This window comes from Aricia agestis, chromosome 3, assembly GCF_905147365.1.
Source record: "Aricia agestis chromosome 3, ilAriAges1.1, whole genome shotgun sequence".
Taxonomy (NCBI): Eukaryota; Metazoa; Arthropoda; class Insecta; order Lepidoptera; family Lycaenidae; genus Aricia; species Aricia agestis.
The window spans coordinates 2,933,129-2,952,797 of record NC_056408.1 but is presented as its reverse complement, the minus strand read 5'-3'; the positions used below and the strand labels follow the sequence as shown (position 1 = coordinate 2,952,797).

Sequence of the window (19,669 nt, the reverse complement as noted above, 5' to 3'; positions counted from 1 at the left end):
TCAATAAAAAAAACCGTAGAACCCGCCCGAAGTGTTCCGAGAACAAAGGACTCGGTCGACGGTCAGGAGTCGAGCATGCCCCTCCGGCCTCCCTCTGTCTCAGTCCGCTCTAACAGTTAACTGTGTTCGGATGTGCTTACTTTCTCTCAGATTTCCTGGACTTTTGTATTAATTGATTTTCTTCCCGACAACTTGGACTGCGCCCTGGTTTCTGTGACTCCTTAGGATTTGGCTTTGTTGTTTATCGGACCAATAATGGCAGAAAGAACATCGTTTAGTAACGAAGAATACGCAGATATTCTATTTTATTACGGAGCTGCTAGAGGAAACGCTGAACAAGCTCGTCGTGAATATGGCGAAATATTCCCTAATCGTCGACTGCCTGATGCCCGCGTATTCTCCCGAACATTCCGACGGATGCGAGAGCGCGGAACCGTCGTAAGATACCAAGGTAAGAGAAAATTATTATTAAAGCATGTTCAAACCAGAGACTTCTCCGTACAAAATGTAGAATTTTTTTGTTCTAGTGCTTTCGATAATCTGTCCAGCTATAAAAAATAAACCTTCTCTATCACTCTTATTAAGTCGCCCTTTAAATTGTGAGATTGCAAAACAATAATTCATGTTACTGTACATACAATTAGTCAGTGCAAAGACTCACAGAAATGGGTGCCATAAATCATACAAGTAAGATAACGGATATCACTTCCTCTCTCGCACTTACTTTAAAGGGTGACGACTGATGTCACAAGTTGTCACAAGTTGCACTTAAATAAAGAACCTTTACGTTTTCAGGTGACGCAGGTAGACCTCGACTGGAAGTCGGGGACGACGAAGAGGAAATTTTAAATCATTTCCAAATAGACCCTACGCTGTCTACAAGAATGATAGCTCGTCGTATGGGACGCTCTCAATGGAAGGTGTGGTACACTCTACACGAAAATGACCTCCATCCTTACCATTACACACCTGTTCAGGTCATAGAAGAAGGAGATCCTTTCAGAAGGATCAGAAATGAGAAAGGAGAAATGCGGACGTTGAAGATAGAAATTATCTTAAAAGAATTTTATGGACTGACGAGTCCAAGTTTGATTAGGACGGTATTACAAATTATCACAACGCTCATTATTGGAGCGTACGTGCCATGGGTAATCCACACCTAAAAAGGCAAAAAGGTTCACAGAGAAGGTTTAATCTGAATGTGTGGATGGGAATAATTAATAACCGCTTGATTGGACCACATTTCCTACCGCAAAACCTCAATGGGGTTGAATATGAAAGTTTTCTGAGGAATGTTTTTCATGAATTAATGGAAGACATGCCGTTAGAAACGAGGCAAAACATGATATTCATGCATGATAGCTGTCCTGCGCATTTCAGGCTAGCTGTGAGAAGTTGGCTAGACCAACATTTCCCTGACCGATGGATAGGTAGAGGTGGTCCAATACCATGGCCGGCACGTAGCCCCGACATCACACCCATGGACTTCTTCGTTTGGGGTCGAATGAAATCTTTAGTTTATGCCACAGACGTCCCTGTACCAAACATCGAAGACTTGCGCAACCGAATTATAAACGCAGCGCAGGAAATTCAAAGTGAACTTACAGACTCAAGGGTTGTGAAAACGGGTGTCGTAAGAAGAGCACGAGCTTGTATTAGGAATAATGGTGGGCACTTTGAAAATGAATTATAAACAGTTTTTTTTCAATAAACTTATTCTTTAGTAGTTTGGTTTTTTTATTTAATTTTTATTTTTTATAATACTTCGATCGCAGGAATCCCAGACACAATATTAGATATTCAATTGTTACGAGGCAGCCGGCTTCCGCGAGGGCGTCGAAGGGTTTAAACAGTCTCATCTTGATGGTTTCTTAGCCGATTTTGGATTTTAATATCTCATTTGAATGGGAACGAAACATAGAAGTTTCTTAATTATTTTATACGTAATAATAATGGGTGACATTTTAAAGTAAATTGATGTTTATTCAGCCATCAAATATTTGTTTTTTACATTTTCCGTTTTTCTTTAGCAGTTTTTGCATAAAATAATGAAAGTTACGAAGTTTTAACAATTAATATTACTTATTTAGAATATCTTTGTTGCAAAACAAAAAAAAAAGTAGACCAAAATCAAATTTTTTAGGGTTTCGCGGATTCTTGGAAATGTATTGTTCTCGGGGCCACATGTGGCCGCTTAGGAGTTGAAGCGTTACAACAGTCTTATCTTGATGGTTTCTCAACCGATTTTGGATTTTAATATCTCATTTGAAAGGAAACGAAACGTAGAAGTTTTTTAATTATTTTGTACGTAATAATAATGGGTGACTTTTTTAAGTAAATTGATGTTTTTTCAGCCATCAAAGATTTGTTTTTTACATTTTCCGTTTTTGTTTAGCAATTTTTTAAAAAAATAATGAAAATTACGAAGTTCTAACAATTAAAATTACTTATTTGGAATATCTTTGTTGCAAAACAAAAAAAAAAGTAGGTAAAAATCATTTTTTTTAGGATTTATTACTATTTGAAAATTTTTAGTACGATTTTTTGGTTACACTCCTTAAGTAGGAATATTTTGGAAAGGGTTAAGTAAGCACAGTAGGTCTCATAGTGATATCTGTCAGAATAACCCTAGACTACCTCCCCTTAACGGCTCCGCCACTAATTTCCAGTCGCCCTGTATATGTATACCTTATAATGCGTAAAATTTAAAAATACATAACTTTAATAGACATTAATGTTAAAAAATTTGTTCATTAACACTATTTTCTCTGATTTGAAACCAGCGATCGGTGTTATGTGTAATAATAGTGGCACCCAGCCAAGACTCTGATCCTTTCTTGAAATGCCTTTCGGATCTTTGCCAATGTGATCTTATGCCCTTTGCTGTAAAAACACTTACAGTAAAATACCGTTTTCATCAGCCTCTTTATTTCTTTTGACTTCCAAGACGTCATACATTTTATTTGTCTCTTTGAGTATGACCTCTGGTTTAGTGTGTCAGACGGCATTCGGTGACCTTCAAGTTTATTTTAATTCTCTTCTCGCAAAAATAGACTATGAAACTTGAAGCGATGTTTTCAGATTTTTACAATGGATCTTGACACAATTGGATCTCTGAGACAAAACTATTGTTTAGCGCTGAAAACATTTACTGGGTACTTTGAAACCGTTAATACGACAAAATATATAACACAGCTACCCAATCTCACCCTACAACACGAGGTTGACTTGAGGGACAAATAAATAACAACATTAAGAGGGCATTTCAAGGCAATATTACGAAGTTCAATCTAACCGTAGCATCATATTGTACACAGTACACACCCATCACACCTACGGCCGTACCGCGTCTCGTAACAATGCTCAATAAGGCTTTAAATGAACCACTTCGACATAGCGATGCGAGATACATTGAGAGCAATAACCTATAACACCATGTGACGTCGGGTTAAGATGATTAGGTAATAATGAAGTGAGGTTCATTCGAAGATCTACAAGGAAAATGATATCGTCAATGTCTTGAATAGAAGCAGAAAAAAGGCTGTCTGAAAAAAGTTGTTCAGAAGACATTATCCAAACCGGTATGCTTAAATTTTCAATTGTCGGCAAATGAGCAACTGATTGAAAACGGCAGCAACTACGAAGTGTGAACGTCGTAACTAAGTACCATTAGCCACTCGCAATGGTATGGTGTTAAATTAAACCAGGAACCAAATGACTAGTAAACGCAGTGTTGAAAATAGAAACTGCTACTTATTCCTCACCTCGTGATGCCGACGCGTACAGGAAGAGGATACAGGTAATGAAGGAACATATTATGATAATTGTGTATATTCTCCTACTTAGAAACAAAAAAGGATGAATAAAAGAAACGAAAAAGTTTCCGCGATATTTATAGTAATCGCAATACGGGAGAAGACATAAGTTTGTGACGAAGTTAATGGTCCTTATCCTGTAGTCAGGAACTTGGAGTATGTGTACGTTAAGTTTTATTATCGTTCCGGAAATTAGGTTCCTTTATGGTTGTGCTGAAAGTACCGCAAGAGTTTTTATTTGAATTTTTACGCTGTTCATACTTCCAAAATGTTATTTCTAGGAACGCTTTTTGTTTTTCTAACATTCATTAATTAAAAAAATTGTTTGTTTCAGTTACTGCCACTTTACCACCACAGAGGCCTTGGATACCACTCACGAGACCAAACAGGTCCCGACCAACATGTAAGTAGAATGTTTACTTTTTTATTTTGCTCTTGCCAATTAGGTAGAGCTAGGGCTGCATTATTATTATCAATGGAGAAAAAGATTAAAACCCGTAGCGGCTAATGATTTTCTTACAATGTAAGAGCGTTGGTTTTGCCACCTTGTAATGAATATTTATTCTTTCTAGTAGATGCATTTAATAGCCAATAACAGTCCACGGTGAGAACGACTAATAGAATGATTGGAACGAGTTTTGTCATTAATTATGTGTCGTAGTGGCGGGCGGAGGCGTCTGTGGCTTCCCTCATAAATAATGGACAAGAGACCGCCCTGCGCTGGCAACAGTTATGTTTTGTTCCTACGTACATCCTTATTGTGGTTTGAACGATGCAAGCGACTCGCGCCACCTCGTGGGATGTCGACTCGTTCACGTGCGCGGATAGAGCGAGGAGCCATTCATTAAAACATCTACAAGAAGTAATGGGCATTGTCCAAAAAAAATCACATGCAGTTTTTAAAAAATTTTTAAGTTAAAATAGGGTATTTTAAGAATATAAATTAAATAATTTTGAAATTCATTGGCTAGTTTTTTCTCAATAAATTTTTAAAGTTTCGCTCTGACGTCATCATCGGCGGCCAATAATTGACCTCTGCAGTATGTTTTTTTCCTTTCAATCTTATTTATAATGACTGGTTCGTCAAATGCAATCTCATTATGTGAAAGCTGATACGAGAAGCTTACCAAAAGTTCGAAACGTAATGTTGGTCGAATTTATTGCTAATTTAACGCCATTGAAGGTCAAACAAAGGTTAAACATATTTGTTCAAAAATATAAGTAACTAATGGGTATTTTTTTCGTTTATATACAGAAAAACGGTCACTGACCTTATTCCTCGAAATGTTTTTGTAATGAGCAAAATTAAAAAAAAAGGACAATCCCCATTACAAGATTACAAGCAAATAAAAAAGTACAAGAGTCTAGAAACCTTGTCGCCTTTATTTATGTCAACTAAATACATTAGCGAGTAGCGACACATGAGCAATGGATGGATGGATCAAATCATAAACAAGCTGGGTTCCAAACTGCCAAGCGGACATAATATATTGTTTTTCTGTAGGTTGTAGCATACAAACAATATGCATATAGATGTGCACAAAGATTTAGTAAAAAATATTAAAATTTAAAATTCGAATAAAAGGGTTCCAATTTATGCAAGTAGTTAAAACGCAGCACCGCGTTTCGTTCATGCATCCTTATGCATGGCTGCTTCGCTAAATTGTGGCATGTTGTTGGGCGGAATTCCAATCGTAGCTTTGGTCATCATCGCAATAATTCATCTGCTACATGCCTCGGACGTATGGCAGGCCTCACTTAATTTATTCCCTTTGACAACCAGGAAACATATTACTTTATCATCGGCTGGCGTAGCTTTATACATGACGGTAATCGTTCTATTTATTAGAGGTTCAAGCTTCAGACGACTCGAGCCTCGTTGTATGTTCTCTTTATGTTGGAATAAGCTTTAAGGCTTTTAACATAGGCTTTTAATATTTTAATTAGCGTTCAATTATCCAATACGTCATGCTCCGATGTTATTCAACTGTTTGATATTTTTTTAACTTTATGATCATTGGAATTGTTATAACTTGTATTTGTCCTGATTAAAATCCTCTTCGGAGCCTTTTCTCTAATGCTCTTATGTAAGTAAAGTTGCTAATTTTATATCAACAAAAGACGAATCTAAATAACAAAATGTATGCGAGTTTTATAAATAGTGAGAGTACGCCGATAGAAGGCCGTGGACAGCCAATTTACATAAATCAAAGTGGAGACACGAGCCGTCGGCCGTCGGCGTGCAAAACACTTGATCGCGTCCCACCTTTGTGCATGAAGACACCGCTTCCTCCAGCTAATCTATGCAACGAGAACGACTTGAAACATACGTACGCCACCTATAACACCGTGTACCGACGCGATGTAAAGAGTTGTATGCTTGGATTAGGGTTGATGATGAACAAAAATGTAACAATATAACGAAAAAATTTAATTGTTCTCTTAATAGTTAAGAGAACAATTAAATTTTTTCGTTTAGATTAAATGCTAGTATGTAGGGCAAAAGTATGAATTACCGTGATTTTTGTAAGTTTCAAACAAAATATATAAAGCAATAGGAAATGGTCTGGGACAGGATTCTCAACAATATAACGAACTGGTGAAAGACGGATCTCTTAAACGAAAATCTCGAATTTATGAACTTGCTCTCAAAAAAAAAGTATGTGTACTACCATTTCTAGAACTAAAGCCACTGAATACATAAACCAATATGTTTATACAATCCACCGAGGTTGGGAGCTCGACGGTCCTCATATTTTCCGCGCTACGACACACGAGCGCTACATCACTGCCCAGAGCTAAGATATCATAGCTGTAATATCTCGCCCGTGATAAATAACATTGAACACTATTTATTATTAAAATATGACGGTTCACAATTTATTTGCACCTCTGCACCGCGACTCGCAATTATTGTAACCGTTACTTCATAATTAACAAATCCTTGGGCTGCGTAGCGGCTAGCGGCCGCCCCACTCCCCCGGCTCGTGTTTCCTGATAAACTTAAGTGAGGCTACGCGCTGAATCTTAATGAGGAGGTGGCTCGATGAATGATAATACGACGCAACGCAAAACGGCCGTAATACACAAAATTCCTCTTGTTGTATGACTTGTGTCCAATTTTACGTTTTTTTTTTTAATAAAATAAGGGGGGCAAACGAGCAAACGGGTCACCTGATGGAAAGCAACTTCCGTCGCCCATGGACACTCGCAGCACCAGAAGAGCCGCAAGTGCGTTGTCGGCCTATTAAGAGGGAATAGGGTAATAGGGGAGGGTAGGGAAGGGAAGGGAATAGGGTAGGGTAGGGAAGGGAATAGGGTAGGGGGTTGGGCCTCCGGTAAACTCACTCACTCGGCGAAACACAGCACAAGCGCTGTTTCACGCCGGTTTTCTGTGAGAACGTGGTATTTCTCCGGTCGAGCCGGCCCATTCGTGCCGAAGCATGGCTCGTGGGAGTACAAAATTTTATTCGAAAATGTACGATTACATTATGAGATTTTCCAGTTTTCTGTACAACAATTTTCAAAGGAACACAACTTGAGAGATATTGTATGACGTGAATAGTTTCTAAAGCGAAATATCCGCAAGGAGTAGCCGAAAATGGTAAAGTTGTACATAAAGCTTAACAAAAATTGCATTTGAAATATTTATAAATGTTCTCTTTGGGCATGTGTGCGCGTGTTTATTTTGTGCACGAGTAATAAATGGACGATGACTGAAAGCGCTGAAAGAGCCTCCATTGAGCTAAATGGAGCAATGGCGATGAGAAGGTTTAGTGAAACTCTGAAAAGATCGCTTTACGCTAGTTCCCGTTTTATGAATGTGAAACCATGGGTTTAATTATTTTAAATAACTCTGATGTGTTAATGGTGCATGAGAAGTTTATTAAACCTACTGAAAATTAATTGCATGAAAATTGCAGGCGCACTTTTTATTTGGTAGATGAAAAAGTAGTCCCTCTTTGAAAAATGATGTAGTTAAACATAATAAGTAACTGATTACAACTATGTAATAAATAATAATAAATATAAATTTACTAGCTGTCCCGGTGAACTTCGTGTCACTTTAAAACCTTCCCTGGACTTATACGAATATTTTAAGACTAAAATCAGTTCAATCCGTTCAGCCGTTTTCGAGTTTTAGCGCGACTAACACATTTGAAAATCCATTTTTATATATAAGATATTTATTATTATTTATATTTATTATTATTTTATTAATTTTCAGTAGGTTTAATAAACTTCTCATGCACCATTAACACATTAGAGTTATTTAAAATACGATATGTTTACAACTTTATTTATAAAGTTGTAAACATATCGTCCACCCAAAAGCAATATCCTTTCGGCTTTCATACATCGATAAGAATTGGGACTAGATGTTGGCGTGCGAGTGTCAGCTGCGAAGTGTCGATACTATTGTTCCTATCAAGCTCACGGCTAGCAGCTAGGAAGAAAGGAAATACCCCTCGCTGGGCGAACAATACACAATGCCAGGCCGCCTGACCTCCTCGCATCCGTGAACCTCTGACTGACCTGATCCATTCGGTATTTGGTTAACTCTTGTTGCGTGTTACAAAACTAAATGGTAATACTTTAGTGTGAATGGATCCCCTGGTATAGAGTTCGCTGTGAAAGTAGCAGCGCTGAAATTTTTGCTCTTTCAGCGCTGCCACTTTCACAGTGAACTCTATATTACAAGAGACACATACACACCCCAAAGTATCAACACTTAGTTTTGTTACACCTTGTAGAAACTGTTGGAAAGAGGAGATCTAAAGAGAGAGGTCTCTAGTTGATATAAGGTGTGTGCGCAATACACAAGAGCATCCTCTCTTCCTTAACTCTAATAACCCGGTGGGAAGGATGTCTGACTCAAAATAATAAGGTGTCTGTATAGACACAGGCTAGCAGTGGTCGTTGATGATGATAATGACTATGATATTATAATACTTATTACAACATTTTGGTTTAGAGCAATATGAATTGAGCTTTTATTTAAATAATTTCGTTGCAATGTTTATGATTAAATTAGAGGTTCATTTCAAAGATGATGATAATATTATGAAGTAACTTGTAATAGAAAGGCGTAATTCGATAATCGTGATGTAACGTTATGTAGACAGACAGACGTAATTTAATCACATTCAATCTGTTGTTTGTACAATTTCTAAACAGTTGAGATGACAATATTGGGAATTGCGTAAAACAGACAAAACTAACGAACCCACCTATTTTGAATGTATCCATATAAGAGATAGGTGATTTTGATCAAATTGGATGAAGACATCCATGGTTCGTGTTAGGGAGTGTTGAGTAATACTCGCCTTATGTAGACGTTCTAGATCTTAATATGGATCTTATTAAATTAAATTCTTTGAAGGAAGCCACTTTCTAAGTCCGATGTGTAATATTATGTTACTAAATATTTTAATAACTACCTGACTAAGCATCAGCTCTTGAATAGCTCTATGTACAAAAACCGCATCATAATCGGTAGAGCATATAGCAGTTTAAAAGATCTAAGCATATAATACACATATAAGGTCAGACAGCGGGAAGCAACTACTATCTACTGATAAAACGCTTCGTATCGTTAAAATTTAAATCAAGTCTAAGTATATTTATCGTAGGGCCTGATATTGTTTTGAGAAAATTGAGCAGACAAACCATTGATTTGAGTTGAGAGCCCAAGACGCACGTGTTCAGTTTTCTTAGAAGTTTCTTAGAAGTCATATTATAACAATCCAACAGGTGCACACGTTCTCATAGAAAACTTTCCGCTTGCCGACGTTAAAGATACAATTTGAGCTGCCCGTAATGACTTGATATTTCAAATTATAGACTTAGCTATGCAAATTAATGGGTTTGTCTGTACGACCCACCTTTGCTGATATACAGATAATTTGTTTCTTGAAATAATTAAAATTATTGTTGTATAACAATTCATGCTGAAGGGAAAAATATCGTAGAACAGCTAAAACAAAAGCAATTAATTACTACGATACTGCTTTGACTTGGCTAGATCGAAGGTGTAGATGAATGGGCATCTAAAGGTTTTAGATGATGGTTGATCTTGATTCTTTGATGATCTGCTTACGCATATTATAAAGAGGCAAGTACTTATGTAGGATTTTTGTAGGTACATGTTTGATGAAATTATTTTCTTCAATAGAACAAAGAAGATACAATGTTATCATTTAATCAAATAAAAAAACACTCTGGGTGATACTGTATTTGTAATTAATTTCCAACTTCCAATAAAGCTCTTCCACCCATTTAACTCCATTTCCTCGTAGTGATTGGCTGGTTTGTAGCCAATTTAGCCGCCTACGCGGATCCCTTTATAAATTATACCGTTCTACAAAGCATAATTTGAAGCATGTACCCGCAATTATCGCTTGCGTCACCCGACCGATCGCCAGTAACGAGGATCGATCTCCCGCCAATCTAAATGGATCTACGACCGCCTAAATCGCTTTTAATGAGCACTGTTTGTTCTGCAAATAAAAACTGTACGCTCACGAATCGTATTGATATTGGAAATTACGCGCGTGACCGCCTCTCGTAACGGTACCGGCTCATTGTCTAACGAGGTCCGCTGTGCCAATCGGGGCAGGGGTTCCAGGAATTAATTGTTATGTCATAGACGGTGTTTCTTATCAGTGCGCAAGAGTTACGAGGAATTGAAATACTTCCAATCATGGATGCAACGTTGGAAGTGAACACAGGTACAGGTACCAATTTTGGCAGCATTTTGCAGGATAGGTCAAAGGAGGATATTGTCTAGATACTGGATAGAGAACATACTCGGTGCTTCATGTTCCACCTACGCTGTGTTTAGAGACAGGGCTGTGGAGTGTAGACATTTACCGATGTATGCATTGTTTGCGATAGTTGGCATGTGCGCCACGTCGCGTGGCAACGCATCGGGCATACAATGGTCGGACACGTGCTGTATCGATCACCCGCCGTCGCCCGTCGCCGCCTGCCGCTCGCCAGGTGACGACGATTAGCATGCGAGCGTGATCGCTGATTTTTATCAAATCAATAATTGTCCCATCTACGCCGACTATTTGAGGTGCTGTCACGTCAGCTGTCATATTAACGGCTTATCATCCTCCACGGATTAGATATAATATCGATTTACCCTCCGGCTACGATGAATCATAGATCAAAATATCGGTAGAGAAATCGATGCACAATGGTGTGACGAAATCGACATAGACCCTGACCTTTCTTATAATAATTGAAATCTTAACGCAATATGAATCACGGCGTCGATAACCGGTTCTCGCAACGTTCGAGGATCATACCGCGGGGGTTTTAATTCAGATAATGAGAGTGGAGCTGGAGCACAAATCGCGGCTAACAGGCAACAGCTCGCAGCTCGCGGCGTGAGAGCGCGGTCGGGGCACGTTAGTTTGCGTAATAAGTGAGCATATCGGAGTGATGCCGTCTCCGGGAACGGGATCGTTATGATGCTCAATTCGTACACGGCAACTACGGCGACCGGTTTTAACGAGACGTTTACATAAATTTTCGTTCGCCGCAATGAGGTTTACATCATCCGATAGGCCGCCCAATATAGCCGCGGTTATTATGCAATTCGCTTTACAATGTACCTAATGGACTCCTGAATCGCTGACCCCGTGATTTATGCGGATCCTAATAAGCGGTTTATGCCTAGATGGTGGTATGGGGCGATAATGTGGAGATAATGGAAATCCCCAGTCACGTTTCATGGAACGGACGGACGAGCGAGTATAGCGCGGGCCGTTTTCATCAATGGCCGTTTGAAAGTAAATGGAAGTTATATCATTTATCTCGTACGTGCCTGCCGGAATGTGGAGGTTAATTGGACTTTCATATGATTACTTTGACCCGGCTCCTTATTAGTTCCCCTGAGTGTACACGAATCTACATCTAACGGAATATTTAATACAGTTGTATTTGAAAATACTGGAGCATTATTAAATTAACGAATTGCGTCCGTTTTCCTCCTGTGATTTAGTAAAATACGAAGGCAAATTAGTAAAATATGAGGTATTGTAATTTGTATTATGTTGTTGCAAGCTGCTATCATAAATTAGGATGGACCCCGGCGGGGCGGGGGTAGTCGGTCGCCAGCTTCCGTAGCGCTGGTAGAGCGTACTCTTCCGTAGTCATAATCAGTCATAACTCATAATCATATGAAATGTGCCACATTTTGCCAGTTATGGTGAGGTTAGATCAACGAATGTACTATTAGAGAAGTTGATTCATAGGCAGATGGCAGTCCTATGTAATTTGGTTGCTTTTAAATGTCCAACCCAACCACATTATGTCTAACATTGAATTGATATTATTCGACCAAATGACATAGGTCCGTCATCTGCTATGAATCAATTTCTTCGATGGTACATTGCATAATATGCAGATATGCCTTGCTTATCATCGCTTTTCGGGATGCGCGTAAGTGAACGGTAGAGAATAATTTTGGCATCATTAATAAATAATAATTGAGATAGGAAATTCTTCTGGCCAACAAATTGCCTTGGCATCCATCAATAGATCCAAAGAAAATTATAAACTGTTTCTTAATTGAAACTCTCAATTTGAAGGTTAATTTAATTAAAAGTTGCACAGAATTTGATTAAATCAATTTGTAGAAGACTATTTGTTTTTATAGAGGTCAAAGAAGTCACTCTGTTAAATATTCTATTTGAGATAACTTTAAAGGAATATTTTATTTAGTTTTACGATGTTAAAATTGTAATTCCTTATCAATAGTTAATGTTGAAGATGGGTTTGCGAATTCTATGCGAACGCAGGATTCTTCGCTATAAACTTATAACGAAGAAGGTTTTAATAGTTTAAGTAGGTATGGACAAGTCTCGTAGAATCTTTTTGAAGTTTTTGTTTTACTTACCCCAGCCATTTTCGCTTCTTTTCAAAATCGAGGACCAACTTTATACCTTTAAGAGCGTCTGTCTTTTTGAAAGACAGCTAACGCACTTTTCTGGTGTTGCGAGAAGGTTTCTAAGTGCGAAGGCGACGCACAGCACTACTTACGTAACTATTTAGTAATATGTGGCATTGCAGAAGATTCTTTGGATTGGTTCGGCAGCTTATCTGGTGTCGTTCGCTCGATCTTTATACTCATCGAATATGTGTGTTGCCTGCAGGTATATTCACTGTGATGTGCTACAACGTGCTGTGCGACAAGTACGCGACGCGACAGATGTACGGCTACTGCCCCAGCTGGGCGCTGGAGTGGGACTACAGGAAAAAGGGCATACTCGACGAGATCAGACACTACTCTGCCGACATCATCAGCTTACAGGTAAGAATATGGGCGGTCCTAGGGGGTGGCGAACAGGGCAATCGCCCGGGGCCTCGCTCTTGCAGGGGACTCGCTAGGTATTTTTATTCGTAAGAAAAAGAGTCTCGCAAAGACCTTCCGCCCGGGGCATCGCAATGGGTATGGCCGCCACTGGGCACGACTGCCTACTAGGGTAGGCAGTCGTGCCCAGACTAGGGTCCCCCTTACCTTTCTTCCTTCAAGGCACCAGCAGCTTTTCAATATTGAAAGTTTCCATGGGCGACGGTAGTTGCTTTCCATCAGGTGACCCGTTTGCTCGTTAAGCCCCTTATTTCATAAAAAAAATTACCAGTGCCAATTTGTTTCATGTTCTACCCAGATGGAAGATATCTTTGAATAACTATACTAATAATGTAAAGGTGAAGAGTTTGTGTGTTTCTTTGAGCACACAAACTCGAACTGCTGGACCGATTTTTATGTAGTTTGGTACGGATATATTAAATAGTAGGCCACGGGGAAGGACATAGGCTACTTTTTAGGGGAAAACGTACGGTTCCTGCGAAATTCCTTATTTGCGCGAGCGGAGCGTGCGGAACGTCTAGTTCTGAAATACATAAATGCATTTTTTATCAAAGTGTTAATTCAGAAAAAGATGGGTGGCACTTGATATTGTGGTCTGACAGTGAGTTCTCAAGGTGTGTGTTGTTAATAGTGTTCCACGAATCAAGAATCATCTGCATAGCCGAATAGAATAACAGAATTGAAAAATTAAATGGGCGGTAATCGAGCATTTAGCAGCAAAAACTTTTCCGATTTCCGATTCATTGGCAAGCAATGTTATGAATTATAATTTTAGAGCCATATGGTGTTGTGTTTATAAGTCACATTATAAATCGTTAATGTTGGCGAGGTTGAATGAAGGCCAAAATGGCGATCGGTCTGTTTTAATGATTATTTCTAGACATACTGAAATAGACACCGTTTATGATGACAAACGGCTTCAAGATTCTCTGAATTTCGGACGTCATTCCTATAAATCATTGCATTTGTGTTTCATAATGCGACTGTTTAATCTCCAGAACAATTGCCTCGAAATACTAGAGATTATCCAAACATTACTTTTAGTTTTGTAATAACTGAACATAACTGATGATACTATTTAGAGTATAAACGTTAGGTTATTGAAAAACTAAGCTATTACTAACTAACCTATTATGTTTTTGATTATTGTCTTTGATAACACCATTAACCTAAAATATATTAAAGAAATTTACGCAGCCTATAACTATACTTACTACTTGTCTATGTCTAGCGTATATTGTAAAAGTTATATTATGACATACAAAAACCTTGAATAATACGGCTCCGTGGTCCAGTGGTTTAGAGCGTGGCTCTTGACTCGGAGGTCGTGGGTTCGATTCCCGCGTTGGAAACATGTTAATATGTCCAAGTTGTCTGACAAGTAAGATGCGTCGGATGGGCATGTAAAAAGTCGGTCCTGCGCCTGATCTCTCGCCAGTCGTGTCGGTCCTCCATCCCACTGGGCTATGTTATGAGAGTAAGAGGAATAGAGAGTGCTCTTGTGTACTGCGCACACACTTGGGCACTATAAAATTACTCCTGCGTAACTGGCCGGCCTGCCTCCTGGTTTTAATTAAGCCGGCCACCGTCACCGAAACTGGTTTGGGAGTTATTATTATTATTATAATACGCCGCGTCAATATTTCTATTAGTAAGGGGTTTCGTGTATAAAAACCACACATCCTCTACATTTAAACCGCGAAGTGTGTGCGATTATTCTGAATCAACTGAAAAAATAAAATATACTCGAAAGCATAATGAACCAGCTCAATGAAACTGTCTTAATCAATTTAACTTTGTCGTCACCGTCTCGTTTTAAAAACACACACGGTTTTTGCTGAAAGATTATTGACCGCTTTATTGTTATGTGTAATTCTGTATTTGTTTAATGTGTATCGTAAACCAAGAGGAGCTTTAATTAAGTGTTGATAAAATATGTTAGTCAAAAACTGTAACAATTAATTGATAAAATAAACATGAAAGTACAGGAAGAGCAAGAAGGGGTTTAAAAAGCAATTGTTAGAAAATACGTTACCCAAGAGTACTGTTGGTTGCAGCGGAGGATAGGGAAAAATTGCGGAGGCTGCACCGCTCTTGTAGTAGAAATAGCGACTTTCTGTGTCACTCCTTGCGCTAGTCTGCAGTCAGTGTTGAAGTACCTACTTAATAATCCACATCAAAATACCTTTTTTCGTTCTACAGACATGAATATCAAAGAAGGCGTTATATTATGACAAACAACAAGCAATATCCCAAACGACAGACAGATGATAAGGCTTAGCAGATGATTCGAATAAATTAGATTGCCAACATTGAGTCACTTTGAAAGCCCTGGAGGAGTACGGAGAGCAAACAAAAAATGAAAACCATTTAATAATAAAACGTCCACAAAACCAAAGAGGTTCAACGTTTGACGTGTAGAGGTCTCATTAAATAATACATCACTGTCGCGGTCGGCGCGGGCTCACACCTCGTCAGGGCTGGCGCACGCGACAAATTTATCCAAACGAAATATTTCAGTTCCAGACAAATCTGACGTTTATTTCACAGCCCTAGCCTGAACCAAACACCTGACTCGATACGTCTCCCGTGACGGCACCATTCTCGTTTTGACGGCAATGATCCGCGATTATGATAATGCGAACAATTTCTGATGCCCGCTCGACTCAGGACGGCCGGTTATGCGCATATAACTATATTCGCTTTTTCGTGCCGCTATCAATCAAACGTCGATGTATTTTCATGATGTATTGCCAAGTCTGTAAACGATTTCGTTTTGATCCAATAGAATGACGGTTGCAAAAAATTAAAAGATTATTTGGTATCCTGCAAATCATTCCTCTTTAATATATATTTTAAATTTGGAACCTACTAACCGTAGTTATTCCTAAACCTTTTTTTTTTAACGTATGTAAAATTCGTGCCATCAGAATAAAATAAGTTACTTAATGGCGAATTAAAGCCAAAAATCGATTAGTCAACTTTTAAACAATAAAAAAGAACATCCGTTTGAGAGGATCCCGTAGCTGGTCCCGTAGAGCCTAGGTTAGTCCTGTGAACAATAATTTTATCGGCCATTTGAAGGCTAGAAATTAAGGTGATCGCACATTTATCAGCACGCACGTGCCGAACGTGCCGCATTTTTAGAATTTGTTGTATGAAATGATGTAAAGCACATTTCGTTCGCACCGTATGGACCGCATTTCGTGTATTATGCGGTGCGTTCGATACGGTGCTGACAAATGTGCGATCAGCTTTAGGGATACATTAGACGTGTTTACTGTTTAGTTACATTAGTGAATGATAAAAATAACAGTATTTAATCTCTCCCTGATTGGTGTTTCCAGGAGGTAGAGACGGATCAGTTCTACAGCTTTTTCCTGCCGGAGCTGAAACAGGACGGGTATGACGGCATCTTCTCACCCAAGTCGCGCGCCAAGACCATGTCAGAGTCGGAGCGGAAGTACGTGGATGGCTGCGCGATATTCTTCAGATCTGCTAAGTGAGTTGGTTCCCATTAGCGACCTGGGGAGTCCCACATACCCCGGCGACCATTCCCCGGGCCGCTGGAGATGCGCAACGCATTTCCCACCGAAAAAAAAAGCTGTTAAGTTTAGTGGCGTGGTGAGCTTGGTTGGCCCCGCATGAAACTTTTTGGTGGCTAGGCCTAGTAGAGATAATTTCAATTCCTATGCACGTTAGGCTCGTAGTCCTGGGGCCCATATATTTAAAATTGCTTATACAGCGGCACTAGCTACTAAGCCTATGCTCAATTCTGTTACTATTCTCGATATTTTGACCATCAAATTGCTCCACAAAAGGTAACCTAAAGTTCGATTTTTGTAGTACTTTTTCTCTTTGGAGGTAGATGTGCTAAAAATGTTTAAAGGCTGAACGAATATATCAATATAGTTTAGTCAGAACTCAGTATAATATGGCTTAAAAAATTATGGTCATACTAATATTATCTACTCTTCACACGTCTGGTATTAACCCACTAAACTTTACTACATTACTACGTCATGTTCCCTCCATTTGATGTAATGTATAAGTCGTAATAGTTTAACCTACAAATAGCACACTAATGTGCATGAAATAGGAGTATTAGACGCCTTGGGCGTATATTATGCCAAATGCGTCCTACGCAGATTGTAAGAGAAAATTCATTATAATGTTACCGCTACACAATAAAACCTTGTCTCAACTACGGAAGAAGGATAAAAACATAGAAGTAATACTAAAAGAAAAATCGTGAGCAGCAATTTATGCACAAAAGAAAAAAAACACGAAAGTCCAATAGAAAGAAAGCTATATCTTTGCTGCATGCCTTTTTTCCCAGATTGTCCCAGTTTTGGACTCCAAAAGTACGTATATCTAAGGCCAAAAAGTCGCTTAGAGCTCTCTAAGCTTTAGAAACAGATACTCTGAGATCTTTATACTTCTTCTGACATATCACTTAATGTTTTTCAGATTTTCATTAGTAAAGGAACACTTAATCGAATTCAACCAGTTGGCAATGGCGAACAGCGAGGGTTCGGACAATATGCTCAACAGGGTTATGCCAAAAGACAACATCGGTTTAGCCGCGCTACTTAAAACCAAGGAAGCGGCTTGGGAAAATGGTAAGCATGTTCAACTTACTAAACTAGGTATTTTGTTATCTTATTCGACCTGAGTTTTGGCTTTGGAAAGATATTAAATATTACTCGGTGGTATGGGAAGGAAACAAGAACGTTAAACCTCCGTAGGTTTAACGTTCTTGTTTGATAAATTCCTGAATAGGTGCATTATTATATTAATGCTTTTAACCCTGGTCAGCCTTCATGGTACATGAGAAGGGCTCGATTTTGAGCTGCAGAAGGCACTTCAATTCTCTGTAGTGGTGCTCAAAATATGGAACCGTGACTTTTTGGTGTTACATTGCCGTTCTCAAATAAGTGATCTACTGAAACATATCCACTATCCAGGTCTACCATCAGACAACAGCAGCCTGGCGCAGCCGATCCTGGTGTGCACGGCGCACATCCACTGGGACCCGGAGTTCTGCGACGTGAAGCTCATCCAGACGATGATGCTGAGCAACGAGCTGCGGTCCATCCTCGACGACAGCGCGCGCACGCTACGCCTCGCCGGCCAGCGCGACAACGTGCAGCTGCTGCTGTGCGGCGACTTCAACTCGCTGCCCGACAGTGGTGAGTGATGATTTAGCGATATGCATAACGGCCGCAAAGTAAGATCTTCCGACCGAGTGAGATAGCATGCTCAGTCGGGCCTGACGTCATTTCGTCGTCAAACTTCGATAGCGCGATGCAGGATTATGAGGCTAATAGGGATGACGACAAGGTCAAATATTAGCAGATTTTTTAAATAAAATAAAGACATGTAGCGATAAAAAATAAGTATTCCCAAAATTTCAGCTTCATAACATATGTATTTTTTTTTTGTTGTGACTTGTGAGCCTTCAAAGTTGGATAGTCAAGTCGATTTTTTTTATATAAAATTCCTTCATTTTTGTATACCATTCGATAAGTTATGCAATCTATAAATTTTTTTCTTATGAGACCACTTTCATAAACGCTATATTTAACATAGCTATCGAACAAAATTTTCCCGCGATGCGTACAAACTAGCTATGCGTGACGTCACAGTTAGCTGTCATTATGTATGGAGTGTGGTGTATTTTGAATTGATATCTTGAAGAGTTTTTAAGCTGTCAGAGTCATTTTTTCACTGATATTTCTATTTTTGAATGGTCCTTTACTTACCAACAAGAAAAAAAAATCGTCATACCTATGATGATGTAGTATCATAACATGATCTCATTTTGATAAAATATGACATTAATGACTAAAATATAATGTGATATTTTTGATAAAGTCCGGTCGCCGAAATTAAGAAACATTCTAAACACTATTTGTTTCTTTGATTCGCGAAAAAAACATTAACTCGATCTTCACACCGACCTTTCGGAGCAAGATAGCACTTAATTATAAGCGACTTAAGTTGTGTTAAAATAAACCTTTTTCAACGCGACATCCAATAAGCGCTCGCCGTGCTAAGTATTGACCAATGATCGCACGTAAAGTTTCCGAATCGGAATCGAATGGAAATCGTGAAGCCTGTAGATTTCGATAGTAATAATGGAGTTCTATAACGATGATGATATTCTAGGTGTGGTGGAGTTCCTGTCGTCGGGTCGCGTGTCGTCGGAGCATCGCGACTTCAAGGAGCTGGGGTACGCGGCGTCGCTGCGCCGCATGCCCGGCTCCGAGCACGAGTTCACGCACAACTTCAAACTCGCCTCCGCGTACAGCGAGGACATCATGCCCTATACTAATTACACGTGAGTTTTATTATACCTGTCTGCAAGTCTTCATCCAGTATGTGACAAAAATATTTAATTTAACAATAATAAAAAGAGACGTAGAATGCCGACCTGTCGTAATTATACGCACACAATATGTTTGTT

The 19,669-nt window shown here is 39.1% G+C and overlaps 1 protein-coding gene across 3 annotated transcripts in view; it reads left to right on the top strand.

Moving 5' to 3' along the window:
- The window catches only part of LOC121725710 (CCR4-NOT transcription complex subunit 6-like), a 192,914-nt gene that overhangs the window by 170,502 nt on the left and 2,743 nt on the right, over positions 1-19,669 (top strand). For all 3 annotated transcript variants that reach the window (XM_042112772.1, XM_042112773.1, XM_042112774.1), the window contains 6 exons: positions 4,150-4,218; positions 12,983-13,140; positions 16,548-16,702; positions 17,671-17,822; positions 18,168-18,392; positions 19,372-19,543. In XM_042112772.1, coding sequence (XP_041968706.1) covers positions 4,150-4,218; positions 12,983-13,140; positions 16,548-16,702; positions 17,671-17,822; positions 18,168-18,392; positions 19,372-19,543 — 931 coding nt within the window. The remainder of the gene's footprint in view (positions 1-4,149; positions 4,219-12,982; positions 13,141-16,547; positions 16,703-17,670; positions 17,823-18,167; positions 18,393-19,371; positions 19,544-19,669) is intronic.